This window comes from Etheostoma cragini, chromosome 8 (genome assembly GCF_013103735.1).
Source record: "Etheostoma cragini isolate CJK2018 chromosome 8, CSU_Ecrag_1.0, whole genome shotgun sequence".
In the NCBI taxonomy this organism is placed as follows: domain Eukaryota; kingdom Metazoa; phylum Chordata; class Actinopteri; order Perciformes; family Percidae; genus Etheostoma; species Etheostoma cragini.
Window position 1 is genome coordinate 8,396,181 of NC_048414.1, and position 21,953 is coordinate 8,418,133.

The 21,953-nt window shown below is 43.8% G+C and overlaps 1 protein-coding gene across 10 annotated transcripts in view; it reads right to left on the reverse strand.

Annotated features, from left to right (window-relative positions):
- frmd4a (FERM domain containing 4A) overlaps positions 1 to 21,953 on the reverse strand; it is a 99,701-nt gene that overhangs the window by 42,781 nt on the left and 34,967 nt on the right. For 2 of the 10 annotated variants that reach the window (XM_034879842.1, XM_034879845.1), the window contains exon 1: positions 5,845 to 6,315. The exons of 3 other annotated variants lie outside the window; for them this stretch is intronic. In XM_034879842.1, the coding sequence (XP_034735733.1) occupies positions 5,845 to 6,012 (168 nt within the window). In that variant the 5' untranslated portion in view covers positions 6,013 to 6,315. Of the gene's footprint in view, positions 1 to 5,844; positions 6,325 to 15,218; positions 15,691 to 21,953 lie in introns of those variants that run through there. 5 more of the 10 variants (XM_034879847.1, XM_034879846.1, XM_034879843.1 and 2 more) reach the window with 3 other exon arrangements.

Below are 21,953 nucleotides of genomic sequence, written 5' to 3' on the forward strand. Positions count from 1 at the left end.
ACACACACACACACACACACACACACACACACACACACACACACACACACACACACACATTAATGTTTGACCAGCCTCACTCCCTGGTGCTCTCCAACCTAAGACGCACACAAAAGTTGCCATGACAACTTTCTGGGAGATTTTGCCGTCTCCACCATGCACACTCTGCCAGAAATGTAGGGCACTTAGAGGAAGAGGCACTGTAAGACAATAAGACACTGTACCAGGCAAAAGTATGACCCAGGTGTATAAACTTAAAGTAAAAAAGCATGCAATGAATGTTTCTCTGAAAGATATTCAATCCAGTTGATGACAGTATCATGATCCCTGGATGGCAAAAACAAGGAAATCCATCACTCTATAAAGTCAACATATACTAAATTTGACAAAGACATTCCCCCCTACCCTTCACCATGTGTGTGTGTGTTTGTGTGTGTGTGTGTGTGTGTGCATGCGTGTGTGTGTGTGTGTGCAATTCCTCTTGTCCAAAGGGAATCCCGTCATTGTAAAGGTATTAAATGTTTTCCATTTGGCCATTTGGACTTTGGGGTAGCCAGAATCTGAAGGCAGGAGGTGGAAAGCTTTGGCTCAATGTATAAAAACATTGGGGCAATCCTGTGTTAGGCTTACAGATGGGAACTGAGTCTACAGATGGAAACTCAGAGGCATTTATAACATCAAAGGACAAAACTAAAAATGAATGAGAGCAAAAGTGTAGTCCCTCCTACTTTCAATCTCAAAATGATGTCTTATATAATTTATTAAATATACTATAGTGGCTAACCATACCTCCCCAAAGAACCATGGGAAATCAATGACTAAACTCCACCTAGTCCGAACACGTGTGCATAATATTTTACACTCTCATTCAGCATTAATGTGACTGATACACTTGTCTTATATCTACAAAGAGTCCTTATAGGGAAACTGGGGTCAGTTTATGTCTGCTGAGAGGAGGCACTAGTTGTAAACTGTGAAGATTTGTTTTGAGGAAATTATCATATTTGTTAACTCATTTTTGAAAGTTAACTCACGCCTCTGTTCAGTAAACACACGTGGGCACACTGCAGGAGGATACAATATCCATACAAACAGAGGATCTGGGAGTCCCTGAGAGGGATTTCCTCAGATATTCACCAGATTCCCCTAGTAATCCTCCGGGATTACCATTCTATACTCAGGCCCTAACCTCTGAACTTAAAACATTATAAGCCCTTGTATCCCCATCACTAATGCCCAGTTAAACCTATCACTTCACTCAATACAACGGGACCACCTCCAAAAATCTTATATTGTGTCCACTCTGGCCACAACTCAGACACACTTAGAGGATTTAGAGGGATACCAGCCAGATGTATCATGTAGGCCGCTCAACCTTGGCCCAATACAACACCAGCAAGTTATTTCAATCCGTGTGTTTTAACATATTCAACATCTAAATAGTTTCCAACATGGCAACAATATCTGGGAAAGTGTTCATATCTGGCAATCCTTTTATATGAAACCTAAAACACTGTCAGTAAGGCTGAGCCTACATAGGGACAATCTTTGTGTGTCATGCAACAATAATATTGGAATGTCATTTCCTGTGTAACGTTGCTGGAAATAACAATACCATCCTATTTTTAATCAACAATATGCCTTAAATCAGAGAATCAGTAGTCCTTTGGGATGACTGTGTGAGGAAGGGAGCGTGTGAGCATGCAAACGCCTGTAATTAATCAAGCGAGTGACTGTCCTATCAAGTAGTGTGCCATATTCGCGCATTACCAGAGAAATTAGATACTAGCATGGCTAAGAAGCTTATGGCGCACAGTAACTAACTGACACATGGCACATGGGGGAGAAGGGGTGTCGTGCTTTAAATGTTTAACACGCAATAAGCATGCAGATCACCAAGAGACTCGTCGAACACATATAGATCAAAAGAACATGAATGTCTGATAACATTTTGATCACGATGTATGATTTATGGAATGAGGAGAAATGTGTGTCCCATCGCTGAACTGTTGATGAATCTCCACAGGAAACTTTTTGTTAAATTCAGACATCAACAAGTCTGAACACCCCCCCCCCCCGCCCCCCTTCCTTTTTCTCTTTTTCACACACACATTTACACTCTTAATAAACCTGGGAATGGAGCAGTGGGAATGTTTTCCAGACCAACTATGCAAATAAGACCTCATCCCCAGGGAGACACAGTAAACGGCTTCAACCACCAACAGAATCTACAGAGGGGTGTTTGTGTGTTTGTGTGTTTGAGTGTGCGCCACCATGCAGGGATATCAAACACAAACATGCCTCTGGGTAGTTGCAAACAAATTAGAAAATAAAAAAATGTATAAATAAATTGCTGTAAATTTTTTAGACAATGTCCATTCTTGCCCTCAACCCCTCCCAGCAGCAACCGTCTCTCTCTTGGTTCTGGGAAAAGAAATTTCTCACATCTAGATCCTGACTTTGGCAATGAGAACAAAGATGGCTGCCAGACAGGGATAGGGATCAAAATTCTTCAGTAGGAAGACACAAAGTTCAACTTCAACCTCTATCCAATAAATACTTGGCTGGGGAAAAAAGGCTGGGGATTAGTGAGGACACACAGATTTCCCATTCTGGATAGTTGCCTTCCCGAGTTTAGTTATTGACATCTGCCTCAGTGGAATTGATCAAATGGATGATATATTGAACATGAGAGTCAGAGAGACTTAACAACCTGAACCGAATACAATCATGTCCCGATTCAGGGGAGGCTGCTGGCAATCACAGTGGAATGCTCTTCCAAGAAATCCACTTGCTTGAAAACACCATGGTTTGACTGAGCGCCCATGGCTTATCAGACCACAAACAAAAGAAGTAACAGAACAGACACTAGTGATCCAGCTCCTAGACAGAAGGAGGATTGTGTATCTTGGATATTCTAGACTTGTGCTGCTGTGTCTCTGCTTCGTATCATGACGGACTGGGACTCGTCAGGGGGAAAGGAATATGATCAGTGACAGAGCCATTCTCACAGGAAACAGGACCAGATGAGCTCAGTGGGAGTAAACTGGCCTGGGTTGCATTCCTAAATATGATGCAGTCCACCCTAAAAGTCTGATCGATGTGTCATAATGCAAGATTTTAAATATGTCTAAAACATTTCACTGGAATTGCGTTGCTAGGAAACAGCTTGAATCTAAGTTCATTTGACAGAGAGGAGAACCAGCTTCCTGTCAGCTACCATTATTAGAGCACTATAACAGGAAATGAACCTGGTCTATCTAGGATGAAAGGATGTTGAACACACTGAGGATGAGTTTTGCTTCACAAAGTGTCACTTCACATTCCTAACAACAAAATGATGGTGTTTAAGTGCGGTTAGTTGCACGACTGTGATGATTACAGGTAAATGATAAATTCTTGCAATTCTTGCGACTCAGGGAACGCCCAACCACCAGTGTTTGCAACAGTCCTTACCCCTGCTTCTTCCCCATGCAGGATATCCTGCTTTTGGGATGGGGTCAGGCGGTAAAAAAGACTGGTAGAAAAAAAAAGAAAAAGAAACACAGATAAAATCAATTTTGCAAAAGCAACCAAAGAAATAATACAGTGCAACAATTACCCAGAGACGCTGTCTAACACAGAGCACTGCCCTCACACACACACAACAGTACTAACCATATTTAAAGGGTCATACCACCAGAGGAAAATGTGTGACTCGAGGCTGTTGAGTCAATATTACTCAGCCTGATATGTATGAAAGTGTGAACACGCGGCTGCGTTCTCTCACGAGAGACATAAGCACACATCTGCGGGAGCAAACAACACTTCACAAATGTTGCAGTCCGCTGGTTACTGTACCGCCACAGCTCCATCACACGTAGCGCTGCGCCACGTAACATGCAAAAGCGTAAAATTATCATCTTGACAATATCTGAGCTGGTGTCATTACTGAGTATGTAGGACTGCTGGCGATGGATGACGGCATTCTCCAGTGAGAGTTGAAAAGAGAATATAGAGAGTTAAATAAGAAATGAAGAATTAATTAAACTAGGAAGAAAAGAATAGAATGTCAGAGAGGAACAGGATGCACGTGGGAACAGGTTTAGCTCAGGGCAATGGAGTGGAATAATATTTTTCTTTTAGGATTTAAAAAAGGTGGAAAATGAGTGTAGAAAAGTAAAAACGGATTGATACAATATTTAGAAACAGTTAAGTCCTCTCTCACTCTTTCTCTCTGTCTGTCTCTCTCCATTGTGCGTCTGCCAGTTGTGTGAAGTTAGGTATCTCATTAACAGTAATAGAGGAAGCTGGGCAGAGAATCAGAGCAGGGAGCCAGGGGTATCCCCAGCCTGCAGCCTGACACACTGACCCCTCCTTCCCTGCTTTTGTAACTCCCTCTACTATTAACTGCTCCACCTTGGACCATACCACTTCATCAGTCAAGGGGGGAGACAATGTGTATAGCTGTATATCAAAGCACCAGAGGATACTTGGGAAAGTGTTAAATACCTTTGTTTAAAAAGGGGTTTTAATGTGGCCTCTCTCAGATGTTGGTGCGTCTCTAAACCAGGAGGGGGTGTTAAGGACAGGGTTGTCTTCGGGAGGTCTGGTATGTTATTTCAGTTTCCTCTGATTGTGTTGCCCTCCCTCAGGATGCTTAAACTTAGGAGCCACATAAAAACATATCCGAAGACAAAAGTTAGAATAACAATCCAGTTTATCCTCCTCTTGAGAATTACGGAATTAAAGCAAAACGACAGGAAAAGGCACTTGGTGTGTGTGTGTGGTTACGCCACTCATGTTGTGGGATGATTTTGTGCTATGCAGTCTAGTGTGGGCTTTTTTTAATCTAGCAACAGGCCTGATGAGTGGCTCTCTGCGAGCATGTTGGGTTTGTCCTGGTAGTGCCAGCTGCATACAGGGCAGGTGAGACGCCCGGAGAATACTAATGGCTCCATGAAAGCCCTGAGTGCCGATTCTGACTTCTTGAAGAGAATACTAAGCACCCATTTTGCTGAATCACAGACAAACACAAGGCCCAAAAGACAAAGCTGCTTTTACTAAAAGCGATTAAAATATAATTCACTGGTGAAACTGTTCTGTACAAGTAAACTGACACATTTTGTGTGTCAACCGAGTTAAATTGTGTGTAAATGTGTAAGGCAATGGAGGAATCGTGAACCGGACAGCCTATAAAACAGTGTCTGTGTGTGTTTTGTGTGAAAGCATCCCCCTTTCACATACTGTATCCATAGTAACACTTACAGGCTTACAGTTTAGTTCCTGACTCCTTATAGTGACCTAAGCAACACGACTTCCTGTTGAGGCTCCGCGTCCAACAATAACTACAAAAGAACACTTCACACAAGGACAACAATGTAATACAAAGCAGCTTTTTCTGAACTTGGCAGGATAGCCCTTCACATGCACCTGAGCTGAGTGTTGTAAACTATGTCAGCATGTGTGTCCCATTTTACTAGCATGAACACAGCATCTAACCCATTTCTGTCCTCCATGCTTAATGAGACAAATCCGTCATGTTTAACCCTGCTCCTGTCTCTGGCTCCGGCCTATCGCCTGAAGGACGTACCTGGCCTACAGCACATCATCACGTCCAAGCCTTGACACAAGTGTGGAATCATTCATTTATAATAGTTTCCAATAGTGGCTATCTGTCTCCACAGGTGGCCCAGCTAGCAGACAATAGGTTTCAAATCAAATCACTGCATTAAGTACACATTTCTAAACTGATGTTGCAATAAATCCCCTGTGCGAGGGTGCCTTTTTTTTAATGCTATACAAATGCACATCTAGTTTATGTTTGTTTTGTGTGTACTGTATGTGAGGTGCAGCTTACTGTACCTGGTAGAGTGGCCTTGAAACACACCTGTGTGTGCGTAATAGATGTAGGGGTGCAGGGAGGTTCCTGGCATGCACACGAAGGCGTTGGAGGGCTGTTGAGGTGAGAGTTGACAGCAGACCCTGCCGAGTGCAGACGGCCTCGTCTAGACCTAACAAGACTGCCTCCATTACTTCACTGACTGCAAGCTCTCTGTGACGAGAGACACAACTCCAAAGGTACGTGCAGTGTAGCAGAACAAGTCAATATCAGTGAGATATCCACCGGTATCACATTAGGTGAGTCATTACAGGTAAAATCCACTGAGGCCCAGGTGATTAGAAGTTATTAGTCTTTATTGTCCTCCTGATACCACTTAGCTCTAGTATAGATAATAACTGGGTCATCTCTAGAGGTAAACAACAGAGAGACAGGACAACCCTGTGGCTGTCTCCTTTCCTGCGTCCGACTCTGTCCTCCAAGTCTCTCTGGGATTAAGCTGTCTGAAGACTGGTGCTTCTGTTCCAGTCCCCAGAGCTAGTGGTCCCTATTGACTCTCTCTCTCTCTCTCTCTCTCTTTTTCATCCCTTCCTCTCTCTTTTCTTCTCGCCGAAGCAATGCGCCCTACATCCGTTGGTCTGTGCGCCACAAACACAAACATTCGCACTAAGAAAATGAAGCCAGTCTCTTAGTCTCCCTGGCTGGTAGTTGTTTTTAAAGCGATATGCACTCTCATACTGCAGCTCACATGGAGAGCAACCAGTCCAGTGCCAGAGAGAAGAACAGACAGCAATCTCTCTTTCACTTTCTCACTTTTCAAGGGGAGAGGGGTTGGTTTTCAAGATGCACCCCTCCTCACACACCTGGTCAGACTGTACAATATCTTGTATGCTTGAAGAAGACACAGTCATTCACACACACGCACACACACACACACATTATGATATTTAGTCTCCAAAGTCTATATATAGAGTATTCTAACAGCACTGGGATTGTAGCCAGAATATTTTTTTTAGTTTTTGTTTTTTTAAAGGACACATTTTCCTCTGAGCCAGTTTTCCCAGGCTGGGGTATCCTGACTTGACCTGGTTAAATTCTTCCAAAACAAATGTAAGAATATACAACCCATCTGTTACTCTTTTCCAACTTCTCACATTATCCCTGCACAGTATTCGAGATAGCAATCCACAATAAAGCTTATCTTGCTTTTGCTGATACACACCCATTTGCAACAATGACCACATGGAGGCAATACAACCTCCACATAAAACCTGTGCCAGGCCTATAGTCTGTGTGTATATCCTTGCCAGTCGGTGATGAAAAATTGGCTTTAAAGCTCTGCTAAAACAAAACAGCTTAAATGACCAACGTTCTCTGTGTTATGTTGAAATCATTCTGAAATTAAATACAGGCGCACATTTTTCTAGCTCCAGCAGCCTTTTCTTGATCTTTACGGTCACTAAGGATTTCTTCCAGTTTAAACTCTGTCAGTTTAAACATTTAAAAAAGAAAAAAGCTCAAATATCCAATGGGTTTATTCAGCTGGACTGATTCACTTTTTTCACTTTCATCTGAGAGCATTGATCTATAGAGAATTCATAACTCTGTATTGTCCAGTAATTCTCTGCCTTCCTACCCAACCTGATCTGACTGTAGGTGGATTAAATGGTCTTTCGTAGCCCACTCTGATTCATGGAGGGCTTTATCGATAATAGAGGTCACTCCTGTACTGCTGTAGTGTGTGTGTGTGTGTGTGTGTGTGTGTGTGTGTGTGTGAGAGAGAGAGACTGTGTATGTATGTTTGTGTGTGCATTGAAGTTGTTTTATGATGCTCAAAACATTTGTTTGTAACTGAATGTCAACATGAACACATAAGTGAGTTACTGCCATCACATTAATCAACTATAGTGTGCTGTACACATGACAACATGCATTTTTTTTAAATCTGAGATTCCTCATTCCACAGCACCAATCTCCCATCTCTCTTTCTCAGGGCCTCATGTTGCTTTCTCAGTGGTGTCTTGAGAAACCCATGAGGAATGTGTCGCATTCCTATAGTGTGAATTCTCCAAAATAATTCCGGGTTTGGCTGGAGCTACACATGAAGGCTGGAGATGTTAACCTCTCAGCCACTGTAATTTATAGTTGTGTAAATGTTTGTTGTGGTAGGGAGGGCGGTGGGAGGTTAGCTATGACAGTGCACTGTTCACATGATTCTATGTGTGCGCAATGTCCAGCTGAATCCTGGGAAAGGTCACACAGGCCCTGTGATGTAAACAGTGAGCACCAAAGTGTCAGTTGGCCGGCTGTTACCATAGTAATAAGACAGAGAGAAGAAGACACCATTTGCCTTGTGATGGACAGGAATTGACAGGCAAACAGTGAGATCATCTGTGTGTCGTCCACATATTAATGACAAATAAACCTCAGACCTGTACCCACTCGGTTGTGAGATCCTGAGGTCTCCCGCTGTCTTCCACCCTCTTACTTTCTCCTCTCTCCATTTCTCTCCCACTTTCATCTCTCCCTCATATCTCTCTCTATCTCTCAATCATCCTCCTGCTCTCCGATCTCCACTCAGGCGTTTTATACTAGTGCAGGCAAGAGAGAGAGAGAAAAAGACAGAGAGAGAAAGAGAGAGAAGGAGAGAGGGAAAGAGAGAGGGAGCGCAGTGGAGGGAAATGGGTCACAGACACTATAAATTCACAAGAACATCTTCAGCTGAGGCACTATGGCACACAAATTCATAAAAACAGTTGTGTGCAAGGGAGTAGAATGTGCGTATGACACAGGAAAAGTTGTACAGGTACTACTTGTGCACTTCTTCTGACAATAAACCTGGCATCTTTCTTTTGCAGGCTTAATATTCTTAATGGTTCATTTGGAACGCACAACCACCCAGCAAACTCACATACACCAGCATCGCTGTGACAGAGATTATAAGTGACATCCGTGTATAGACCCAGTGTGAAATTCCATTCCGATCAGTCTAGTTTAATGTGATTGTATTAGAGGTGCAAGCAGGAAAATCAATAACAAAACGTAATGTGGCTCGAGAGGGGGCTGAAAGCAGTGAGCTTCTTTATGTCTATGTGTGTGAGAACGTTTGTGCATGAGCTTCGGTATTCACAAATGTGCTTATAATAATTAGATAAAATTGTTTACTGTGCATGCATGCAATGAGAAACCCCCACGATGACGTGAAAACCTTTGAAGTATCGGGGCTTGTTGGTCTTTTAAGTAGAGAAGTTGACCTAGTTCATGTGTTATATACTTCATTATGTTATACACACATGCACAAAGGGTTGTTCACTCAAGAAAGCATGCACATGCACACTCTCCAGCTAATCATTCTCTCCCCTTTGCCTGGCAGATAAATATTAATGAGGATTACTATGTTACTGCAGTACACCCACGGGAGAGACTGCACCTCTCTCACTGTCTCTCTTTCTAACCCTTTCCCGCTCTGTCTCTCTTTGTCACTCATACACACCCACACACACGCCCACAAGCACACACACACTTCAATATCTTGTCTTTTTTGATTTTCCAAGAGAAATTATTTTTCTATCCTTTTATATCCTCCTTTCTATTCCTCTTATTTTTTCACAGCAAGATTCTGATACACAACACACTCACAAACTATGAACAAACCCCTTCATGTGAGTCGTGTTATCTGTCTGACAAAGGGCACAGATTGTACTGGGATATTTAAGGAACATGTCGGGGTCTCCACATCCTGTTTTGGGGGAAGATGGAATCCAACAGACTCTTTCCCATCAATCCACACTCATCTTTTCTTTTTCTCTGCTCTGTTTCTCTCTTTTTTTTAAAGATTCCACACAGTCATTTCTGAGAATAGAGAAGCAGAGATAATGAAGAAAGCATTCTGAGCTCTGCATGAAGGTGGCAGAGGACGGGAACATGCACGCACACGCTCACGCACGCAAAAGCACACATGCATGCACACACACAAACACACGTGCACACACACACACACACACACACACACACACACACACACACACACACACACACACACACATCCATCCACTGGGGATGTTTTGGCAGAGGATAGAGGAGTCCACTCTCACCATAGCTACCCTGCTATGTTTCCATAGAGAAAACACATTATCAGCAGCTCACCGCCTTCAGCCTTCGCTCACAGTCAATGGCCGATCATCTCTTCATTGTTTGATCATGCTCGGTTCAGATGTACTTTGAACATGTATGCAGCTGTGACATGCGTCTATAGATCTGCGGGTTGATTTTGGACAGGGAATAAAAGACAGTGGGAAAAATAATCATAGCAGAGAGTGATGAAAGAGGCATGGAGGAGAGGAGGGTGGGAGTCTCCCATGTGCTCCCCCTTTTCCTCTCTTGCTCAAAAACATTCTTCCTCCTGAGCTGCCTTGGGGAGAAAAGGGGGGTCCTCTTTCATGCCAAACAGGGTGTGGTGCAAGAGGGGCCTTCACGAGCCTTTTAGCTCAAGCTATTCCCACCTCTTTTTCTCATTCTTCCCCTTTTTCCCCCTTTTCTTTGTCTCTTAAATTGGACTGACTGACCCCAGCTCTCTCACCTACAGTCCTGGGGGTAGGTTGAGATCCCTGGGAATCAATACTGTAGCGAGGCAGAGCAGAGCTGCGGGGGCAAAAACTCACAGCTCAGAACTGATATGTGCCAACAGAGGGACGTTAGAAGAAAACGTAACAGAAACTCATTTTGAATGTTGTCCCTTTGGTGTCCACATCAACTTTGCAGCTGCTTAAATGAATCCTGACTCTAATGTCGAGACATTTAGATCCATTTGATAAGAAACAAGGAGAGTATCAACCTGACCCACAGAATGCCAGAGTCCAGCGATGACCTTCTCTGTTATTGGTGCAGACGAGATGTTTAAAGGTAACAAGGATGGATTAGTATTCCTGCCTCGCTACTTGCCTGGCTGCCTCTAGCTCTCAGGCCTATTGTGGTAAATTACAGTCGTGCTATTGTGCGTTTGCATTCCTATTCCGCTCATGAGCATTTGTTTTCAACACGTGCATGTGTCTAAGTCTCTATATGTGTGTCTTTGTGAACCCTCCGACAGTGATCCACCCCTCCCACCTTCTAGCCCTCGCTCCCCTGCGGTGCCCCTGACAACAACATGTTTCCTTGGAGAGCGATTCAACCTCCTCAAATCTGAAATGTTTTTCGAGTGTTTAGGAAAAGCATGCACGTAAACACACTCGCATGTCTCGCTCTTTCTTGTGCCCTGTCTTCCCACTGTTTGTTTGTTGTTTTTGTTCTTAATTTCACAGAAAAGAGCTGAGCAGCTTAACATGATAGCAAAATAACAAAGGCGGGGATAATCCTAATTCAGGCCTTAATCTAAACAGTAAATATTCCTAAAAGAAGCTGTTTTAAACTGTCAACACCAACTGTGCAATTTATCATCATCATATTATACTGTAAACACCTAGGGCCCTATCACAGATTGGTGCAAAGACAGACGCAAAGACCAATGCAAGTGTCTTTGCTATTTTAGGACCGAAGCAGTTGTTAATTTCCTGTCAAGCGCACACGTTGTTTAAATAGAAAATGCAACTGCGTCCATCTTTGCGCCCATGGGTGTGCTGGTCTTACAGGGAGGTGTGTTGAATGTGTGTGAATTCTTGCCGTATTGCTATCTTACAACCACAGAAAGTGATCGTTCCATTGACCAACAAAAACCTGGTCTGAAGTCAGTAACGCAGCATTTCATTATTATTTCAACAGCGCAAAGTGGAGAGAAGTGAAACGTGCCTAGGCTTGTGCACAGTGCGCACACACTATGCTTGTTACATGCAAAATATTAAAAATAAAAATATCATGGTGCAAATCTGCGATCATAGTAGCATTGTGCCAAGGTACAAACGCGCCTGGCTTTAAAGGGAATGGGAGATGACACTCTGTTTGGGTTATTGCATATTACCCCCAAAACACACCGATGAATTAATAAAGACACTAGGCACAACACTTTTGAAGCCTGCGCCTGGCGCTTTGACCCTTTTTTCCGCCATCAAACTAGCAAAAGTGGATTTGGACACGCCATGCACTTTATGACGTGCACTTAGATCGTTAAAATAGGGCCCCTAGTGTTTAGAACAATCTATATGGTAAGTCTTTTTTTTCTCATTTTGTCCACGCTGATACATTTCTTTCATGTGTTGCCATTTCTACTGTAATAAAAGGTATGCAAGAGCCAAAGAAAGGGGGAATGAGCAATAAAGAAGCGTGACAAGTCAAGATCTGAGGACAGCTACAATTTGAGCCACAATAGCGAGGAGTAGAAGGACAAGATGAGTTATAGAAAAGAAAGTGATTCATTGAGCAAAAGAGGAGTAATCAAGTTTGCCTCCTCTCCTGTTGTTCTGGAGTTAACGAGCCATGTTTTGTGTGTGTCATTGCTGTTGATTGTGAACAAAGATGGTCTATGTTCTGCCTGTAGATATTACTCAATTAACTGTGATGGAAACCCACATCCATCAGATACTACCGACATGGACGTGAGGCAATTCATCTGCATTAGATGAGAGTGACAGGACACAGACGAGAAGGTTGGCAATCTGGAAGGTGAAAAGCAATCTGGATGATCCATTTTGAAAATATCTTTCAGACAAGATAAAGTTCGCTCTAAGCAATGTTGGGGGATGTTGCTTCTTGTTGACGTCAAACAAAACAAGGCTAACTTGCCCCTCTGTCCTCTTCATCCCGTCCCCTCTCCCTCCATTCTGTGCTTCCGCGCACTAACCCCCCCAACCCCCATCCCCAAATCGGTTATTAGCTGGAATGCTGGAAGTCTGTTTGTTATGTTTGCTGGTGCAGGTGGGCGCAGTTTGTTTTTGCTGCCGTTTGTCGAGCCTGGGCTGTCTTTGTAGACAGCCTGTAGACAGCCCAGGGGACAAGCAGCCTGTCACTATCCGTTAGACAGGCAGCTAGCGGGTAGTGAGAAGATGTTTGCTGTATGCGACAAAAAAATGGTGTAGACTAAAAACCGCGTAACATCGCTAAGAGCACCTTTAAGTTATGATAACGATTATGGAGTAGAGTGTTTAGCCAGCGGCGGTGCACACCCAAAACCCTCTGCGTGTTCACTGGGAAATGGTGAAGGTCCGTAAATGAAAAAATTAAGCTGCCAAGTGTGCAAAACACATTTAGCTGGATTTAAGCTGGCAGCAATAAACATTTCCACTGCAACATTCCCCTCTGCTCAGTCAGCCGCTTATAGATAAAGATTTTGTCAATGTTTTTTTCTGTACGCTGTTCCCCGTCAATGCGGCTCACGCAGTTGCATAAGGTGGAGATTGGACGACAAAGCAATGAGTTATCTAACATGGCAAGTCAGAGCAGGACAGAGCAGCATCTGTGTGTAGAGCTGAAAGTATTTCAGTGGCTCAGTGAGGACATGGGCAGGTGAAGTCATAACCCAACAGACAGTCAACCTTTCTAGAGACTCTAGGGTAGAAACCGGTCCATCACTGAGCTTTGTTCACCTGCCATCACTGAGGAGAGGAATCAGTCAGTCGGAAGATTTTAATTCTCTTTTGTGAAACACCTTTGCCGATTTATTGAACACTTTTCTGCCTGTGAGATTTGATGGATAGCTATTTTAAATATCCAATGCATTCACTACCTTACACAGCAAACTGATGCACATTCATCCATTCAGACCTTTTTTTCAGCACAACAGCACAATAATGCGGGTGAATGTATGTAAATCACAAGTAATCTCCCTCCAGTCTGTCTGCGCACAGCTGGCTGCCAGAAGAATGGGAGGCAGAGAAGAAGGAATGCAATCAGGAGACAGAGACCCCCCTTGTGTGAGAAAATCTGCTTTCCTCCATTAATGAAGTTGATTTGAATGAGTGTATGTGAATGTGCTTGTGCACAGGCACCAGCTAATAAACCCGTAGCAATTACTTCTCTGAAATGGACAGTGAATATTCAGTTTCTTCTCATCAAGCAATATGACAGTTGGACCACAGTTAATCAATTTTCCATCCACTAAAAAATGACTGGCACATGACCTGTCTTTAGATAATGAGACCTGAAAGCATTAGAACAAATTCTAATTTACATTGCCTCTGTCAAGTTGTTTACTTCAGTGCAACTTCACTACAGAAGCAAAGAAGCCACATAGTGTTTTATGCATGTGTGTGAGGAGATGTGAAGGTTATAGCACTTCTTTCTGTGTTGAAGCAGGCTGGGAATGTGTACTGTATGTCCAGGGTTATTAAAGTGAAAGCTGTGTTCATTCAATATTTAGAAACCATTCTGTGTAATTTATGATAGCACGGGCACAGCATGTGTGTGCTTGTGCATATTACTGTGTCCTCTGCGTGCACTCTCAATCAAAGAGAGAACTACAACGAGGCCAGCGGTTCTCAGAAGTCACATTCCCACAAAGAGGCATGTTAATGAAACTAAAATCATCAAGTGGGAAGACCGAGATATCCAAAAAGGAGTTAGAATTATATTCAATATGATCCTGTAAGCACCTCATGATTTTAAGGACGCAGTCTGGATAAGCCATAAGCCCGGCTTGCTCGTCACCTGCACACACACTCTACTTAAATCGGATTCACTTAATACTGCTGTATTTACAACATGAAAGATGTGCATCACCATATGAATGCAATGGGGAGTTGCACACACAAATACAGTCACAGCTGCAAACTTGAGTGCTTCTTTCTTTTCCAAAAGCTCGCAAATGTCTTGTGGTGTACACAACTTTGTGGAGGAGCGTAAGAGGTGATTCACCTGGCAGGTTACAGCTTGTCTTTACACACATTCCACGTCTTGAGCTTAGCTGGAAAACTATTATCTTCTGCCGTCAGTCAAGACCCACGTTATTCACACTAACACATGAACACTGAAGCGTGTGATGCCTGGCAGGAAAGCTCAGGCAGGAGCCGATCCAGCACTTTAAACCACGCTGAAGACCAGACTATGCGTGGTTTTGCTTGATAAAAGGAAGCTAACTCATGCCTCAAGTCAGTTCAATTGCATTGACAGTGACAGGCAAACGAGCCAAACTCAAAGACAGCTCTCCCACAGTGAGACTTCCCTGTAACCTTGGAATCCAAGGACTGCAGTGGAATACATAAGCAGAGACAGACTGAGTTTTGGAAAGATTGACATACTTGGACTGACAGACAGAGAAACACAGAGAAGTATTGTCCACTGTGAAGATTAAAAGCTTTTCTCTTGACTTGCCTTCCACCAATCCAAATCTAATACCATCCCCTGGATAAGCCAAGAACCTTTTTAAATCCCATTTACGCACACGATAGCACGGCAAGACACAGTCTCAGAGAGGAGGCAGTCAGAGAAGAAGGGTGAAAGTGTAAAAGAGTATTTGAGGTTTGTGTCTTACCCTCTCTCCACTGTTCCTCCGTAGAGTCCCCACCGGCAGCTTAAGCATCATCCGGCGGGTTCTCCCGGGCGTCACTGCTCCCTGGACCACCATAGTACGCTCCAGAGTGTGTGTGTCCGTGGGTGTGCGAGCATGTGTGCGAGTGTGTGTGGTGGGTGTCCTCGCCGTTCCGTCCAGCCTGGCAGCCAGGGTTCACGCGAGCTATGCGCGTGGTTGTGTACGAGGAAAGAACTGTGTGATACTAGTGGTTGGTGTGTGTGCGTGTGTGTGTGTGTGTTTGGGTGGGTGGGTATAGCAGCCCCACACTGGTCCTATGTGCCTCTCTCTTCTTCTATTTCCCTCTGTGTTAAAACACTTCCCATTCTGCTCCGCTCAGCTCCACTCTGCCGCTCAGGAGGAGAGCGAGTGTAGAGGGAGAGGGAGAGCGCTTTGTCTTTCCTCTCTCTTCTCCGCTCTCTTCTCTCCTGCTCTGGCAGCTCCCCCTCCCTGCCTCCCACACTCACTTCCTTCAGTTGGGGGGCTTAACCAGGTCACTGGATTAATGTGACGTTACGGCTGTTATTAGCATACGCGCTTGTGTCACATGATCCAATAATAATTGTGTGTGGGGTATATACCCCCCACCATCCACACACACACACACACACACACACACACACACACACACACACACACACACACCCCTTACAGGGGATCACGTGGGGAACCTCAAAAGGAATATGGGATGTTTTGCCATCTGGTAGGGAGATTATCTTTGAAATCCCACATCCAGCTTTCTCTCCCTGCACTGTCTGGACGAGGACACAAAGGGGGAATACACACACACACACACACACACACACACACACACACACACACACACACACATACTTGCACAATGCTCATGCATGCAGATTTTGATCATTCTATCACTTGGTTCATTGCAGGCATGCAGAAAGATGTGAAAATCAGCCTGATTTTGTTTCATAAAGCTGTTACGGTTGTGGACTTAGCTGTGAGGCTTCAGCAGAGATCTTCTATCATGATGGCTGCAGCCACGGAGAGCTGAGTCAGGCCTCTGTTTCCACCACGGTGGTCTTTACATGTCCATTAAAGCTATTGGACTCATGAGTTACAGCTGCACCTAGTGACTTACTGTCATATTCTCATCATCACTCACCGCAAAGCTCTGTTTGCCTCTGCACAGCTATACTCAACTGCCAGCTGATTAACTTAAGTGGATCAACACGCATGCACACACATATGTAGGCACACACAGATGTTCACTTTGCACATATGCTCACATACAGTACATGTAGGCTACAGTAAGTTTACGCATTAAACAGCTAACGTCTTGTAGGGGCTAGCTATTGTAAGCCAGCAGCATTGTATAATAACAGTATGATTTAGCTTGGTATTGTCAGTTATGAGGTGATTTGATGCTGGGTCACAGGGTATGAAATCAGATTAAAGTCACTGGTCAAAATGAACAAACAAACAAGCCTTTTCAATCCACTGTATCACTTCTTTAAGTGGGGACCAGCGCTGGCTTTAGTGACATGATACTGTATATGTCACACTTTCATAGAGACACATACACACACACATACACACATTGTGCCACACGGCAAACGTACAGGAAAAATCGTCTGCAGTGGTAATCCCCAGCAAGCATTATTTATTCAATACCCTAGCCCACGCCAGTATGTGAGTGACTGTGGCCTACATGAGAAATATCAGAGGGGTATTTATAAACTTAGTTCGCAGACATCCAGGTCTTGCAGATGACACACTGGAAAACTGAACAGGGATCCAACAAACAGAATTCATTTCTCTTTGCCCTGTTTCAGGTACTCTGTGCAATGTGTGCGTTTGATGTTAATTCAGATCGCGATGACAGAGATTAACAGCCACTGCTGATTCAGGAGACAAACCTCGCTGCTTTCATAGTAGGCTCGTCTGACACCTTGACAGGGAGATGACAATAGACTCTCCTAATTGAACAGTTTAAGTGTGGTTTGTTTTCGTTTGTTCTCCTCCTTTCTGTTTTTTTAAATGATTATTTTCTTTTACTTTTGAGACTTTTAAAATTCCACTACCTCAAATCCGGCGAGGTGATAAGCCCTCGTCTTGACAAGAGGAAAGAAAACAACAAAATCTTGTTATTCTTGATGCCTCAGGCTAGAGGCACAATGACCCATTTCAGTCAACAAGCATGCAGAAATAAAAGCAAATGGGATTTGCCCTTAATAAAAATATGTGAAGTACCAAACTGCATACATAATGAGGCGTAAACATACAAAAATCGGAGCAAAAAGCAAAAAGCTGGGAGATTCAGCCTCTCTGTGCTGGATCAGTTCACACCAACTGTCCTCAAAATGAAGTAAGAACTATTGATTCCCAACAAACCTGCATATAACAAAAGATAGAAGGAACGAGACAAAGAAGAGAAAGAGAGAAGATCACTACCTGGTTATGAAAGCTGCTAATGAGGGAGGTGCAAACAAAGCGCGTAGACTGTCTGGGTTTTATTTCTACTGTGTTTTTAGTGTGTGTGTGTGTGTGTGTTTGTCTGCTTAGTCTTTGTCTGTAGTAATAATAAGAAGCAATGGTTTTCAATTGTAGACCGCTGGCATTGTTACGCATTAATTTACCCTGATAACCCAGCCGGTCTCTGCCCACGGCTGTCTGACTCATCCCTCTGGTCCCGCTCCTCACTGTGTTTGTGTTTGTGTGTGTGTGTGTGTGTGGGTGGTGTTTATGGAAATGCCCTCTAGCTGGACTCTCTCCCCATCCCAGGCAGGGAAGGAGGGGGTTGAATGTTTAGGTTTCAAGACTCCACAAATTACAAAGGGTTGAGTTTCAGCGCCATTGCACAGAAAACACAGATTACATATCTAAACAATTCCACCCTGATAGCGTAACTCGTTCTATTGTCACTGTGTGCTTCTGTCTGTGCTTCTGTGTGTTTGCTAGAGTTGTTTTTCTCTATCTCATGAGAGGGAGATGAGCAGAAAGCGGGCCCTCCCATCCTTCATCAGGCCAGAACCAATCACAATGACTTCTCCACAGGGGAGCATCCACTTCAATTATCATCCCCTCAGTAGTGTCTGTGTGTGAAGGCCTATAGTTTTACATGCTCAGAAAGGTAACCGAGAGGCTGAAAGATTTTCAGGAAACAGGGACATTGTGAAAACTGGGACGTGTTTATGTATTGGAGAGATTTGGTGGAGCACGGGGACAGGTTGTCCTGGACAAACTGTGTCGCTTAGCACAACATCTGCTCAACCCGCTGGGAAGTGACTGTGTTTGGGTGTGTGCACATACTGCATATCTGCTTGTGTGTCTTTCAAAATGATTAAAATGTCATACAGTGGCACCAATGGAATGTAGACAGACTGAAAAATCCCATCCGTCTTTCACTGTTTGTACGCTGACGTGGTACGTGGACATTGGCTTGAGTTTTTTTCTGGGTGCAGTCCACATTCACACAAACACTGCCATAATACAGTCATTCATGCTTAAATGGAAATAGAATATATCATCCCAATGGACCAATCAGTAGTCTGTTATGAGGGAAGCAAAAGACTTGAATGGGGCGCTGGATGTGCAATTTGTACCAGTGAACAGCACACAAGGCTTCTCAATTATTCCACTGGAAAGCCTCTGCATGTGCTGGACCATCAGATTCTGGGCCATGCAAACGGCAGGAATTAAAGGCTAAATGATAAAAGCTTATTAGTTTATGGGTGTGTGCATAAAACGGATAAAGTTGTCTTTTCTGTATTTATTTGGGCAATTCTGCAGTCAAAGTAAAGACTGATGCCGTGTGTCATCCCCTTATTATTTGTTGGGGCTTATTTATTTTTTTGGGGGAAAGCCTCGTAAAAAAATCTTAAAAAAATACATGTCATACCAATCATTTTCACTATCAGATTAATGTAGACGGGATGACAACTGCATGGTGGAGAGAGAGAAAAAGCAAGAGAGCGAGAGATGTAGAAGGGGAGAGCAGAAAGAGACAGAGAGAGTGAGGGAGGGAGATAGATGGAAGAGCACAGCTTGCTATATTTAACAATGTAATCAATGGTCAGAGGACACACCCATTACATAACCGAATGGTCACACATAATACACCCAGTCCATGGCCTCTATCTGAATACAACCCATCTACAGTAGCACAGTCAAAAGACAAGACTATGCTGGAGAATAGGTTACGTGCCATGCACACAGACACACATGACGCACAATACAGTGACACAATGTGGAGAGAGTATCAGTACGTCACAGTGTTTGTGCTCCTGGCAGAATGAATGCTCTTACAGACCACAGGCCCTTTATGACAGACCATCTCTCCCAAAGGTGAACTACTGCTTTATTGCTGCTGGAAAGACAGCAGACAGTGCTGAAAAGAGCAGAGCAGAGCGGTACAGCTGCGACGGAAACAATCCCATCCAGCTGAGCTCTTCCTCTGTCAGATGAGGGCGAGGGGGATGGAGGAGAAAACAAGAGGCTTGGGAGGAAGAAGAGTGAGAGAGGGGAAGTTTAGCTCTGCCTCCAGGCCTGCATCATAAAGGCGATGAGGATGTTGGGGGAGAGGACTGTGGGGGCTGGAGATGTTTGTGGGTTGCACGAGGAGGAGATTCAATTAGACTACACAAGGTTTGAATGCATTTTTAATCAGGTTGCTTCATTTCCTGACGTAACTGTCAGCCTTTGTGAGGCAGAATCTGAAAGAGGAGCTGCCATCCCTCTCCCTGTCCTTCCATCGCAGCTCACACAGCTCAGCGGACCAGCAAAACAATACACAGCAGCTTAGCAAAGGGCTGATGTGATGCCGCAAACTGACATTTTACAGCAGCCCCAAAAAAAATCCGATCACCAGATGCCCTTAAAAGGTCTTGTGTATGTGGCAGAGATGCTATCTTCGTTGCTATGTGAACGAACAAATGTTATGGAAATCAAGCGATATAGTCACACAGATGATTGTTATTTTATTTATTCTTTATATTTCCTCTAAAACAATTTGACATTTCTCTCTAACAGACGTTTAACTTTTCGGCAGGGCATGAGGGGTGGGGCTGCTGTTTTCAAATTTCCCTTGCCTTTGTGACAATGGAAGTGCCGTGTTTTTTAAATTACGAGTTAATATAACAGCATTGATGGGTATTCACGCTGTATTTCTGAAATTCTAAGCTTGTACAGTAGACTGACTTTGTGACCAGGTTGTGTGCAGTCATGTGCTTTAAATCTATGAGTGTTCTTGTATGCAGCGGAAATAAAAGTGTTGACCTGAAAAACCTACGAGTCTACAAATGGCTCTCGCTTTGACTCCAGTTTCCTGCGAGCAATCAAGGCGACAAAATAGGAACCTCCTCTTCTAGTAGTAAAATAGGTTGCAAAGGAAGTTTGTTGCCCCGGATCCTCTCGGCTTTCCTGAATCGTTCATATGCGCTGCTGTGCTAATGAAAATAGCTGCACGCTCAGCTGCTGCTCCAAGCCAATGAGCATCATTGATAGGGCTCTGGAGGTCCGTCTCTGCTGGAGGATGGAGAAGCATTATTCTAATGACCCCTAATATTCATCTAACGACCCGTCTTTGCTCACTGCTGGATTAATTCCAACATACAGAACTGCTTAACCCTTCATCATATATTACAGCCTATATTACTGTTGGTCTCCTGTTTTGGACACACTGATGAAATGTTTTCAGTAACATTAGATTCCTGATCCAAGACACAACGTCTGCTGCTGGTAAGCCTTCCAATCAAAGTATTTTATTCACCCTGGCTTCATTTGATGGTTCACTGAAATAAGCCTCTTCAGAACTCATCTTAACAAATGTGTGTGTGTATGTGTGCGTGTGTGTGCTGGTGCGTGCATGTGCGTGTGTGTTCGTGTGTGTTCGTGTGTGCGTGCATGTGTGTGTGTGTGTGTGTTGGATGCCATATGCACATTCAGTAAGCAAGCAGCCTGGAAAGGGTGCAGGCGATTTGAATATTTCTCATTTAAGTATGCAAAGCGGCCAGATAACCCTCTGTTTTCCAGCCTCTTCCAGAAATTACAGAAATAAATAAATAAGCAGTCTAATTAGGATGCTGAGAGGAAATGTGGAGGACGGAAGCATTTTCCTGACTCCCATTTTTCCATCCCACATGACATGCATGAATTATCCAAATGCCGGTCTGGCCACAAACACTTATCGTTATTGCTCCAGTCATAAATCATCTATTGGATATATGAAAACGACCAAATCTCCAAAATAGGCTGGTGGATTTAGGAAGCACATATCCACATATGTCAATGACATGGATGCCCCTGCAGCAGTGGAGTGAGTGCTGACAGTTTTCATTGGCAGCAAAGTATATCTCAGAGGAGGACAGACTACTGTTTCCTCCAACAGATGCGTGTGCCTGTAAACAATGTTAAAGGGAAACAGTAGCTTAACGACAAAAGTCATTACAGCAGTCGGCAGATCAAAGCAACCAGGGATTCTGACGTCTCATATTTACAATGTGTGTGTGTCTGTCTGCAGAGGTAGACTGCATGCTATTGTATTTAAATGTGTGTGAGGGCACGTTTGTGTATCTGTTTGTCTGAGCCGGGATGCAGTGTAAAGCAATTTTTTTTATTCCCACAGCGCGAATGCCTTGTGAACCACAGGAGCCTGAGTAATCTACCTCTAACCAAGCGTTGCAGGCAATGGAAACCTGACGATCACATCCATTAGACTTCACTTCTCGTTCTTATTCCTCT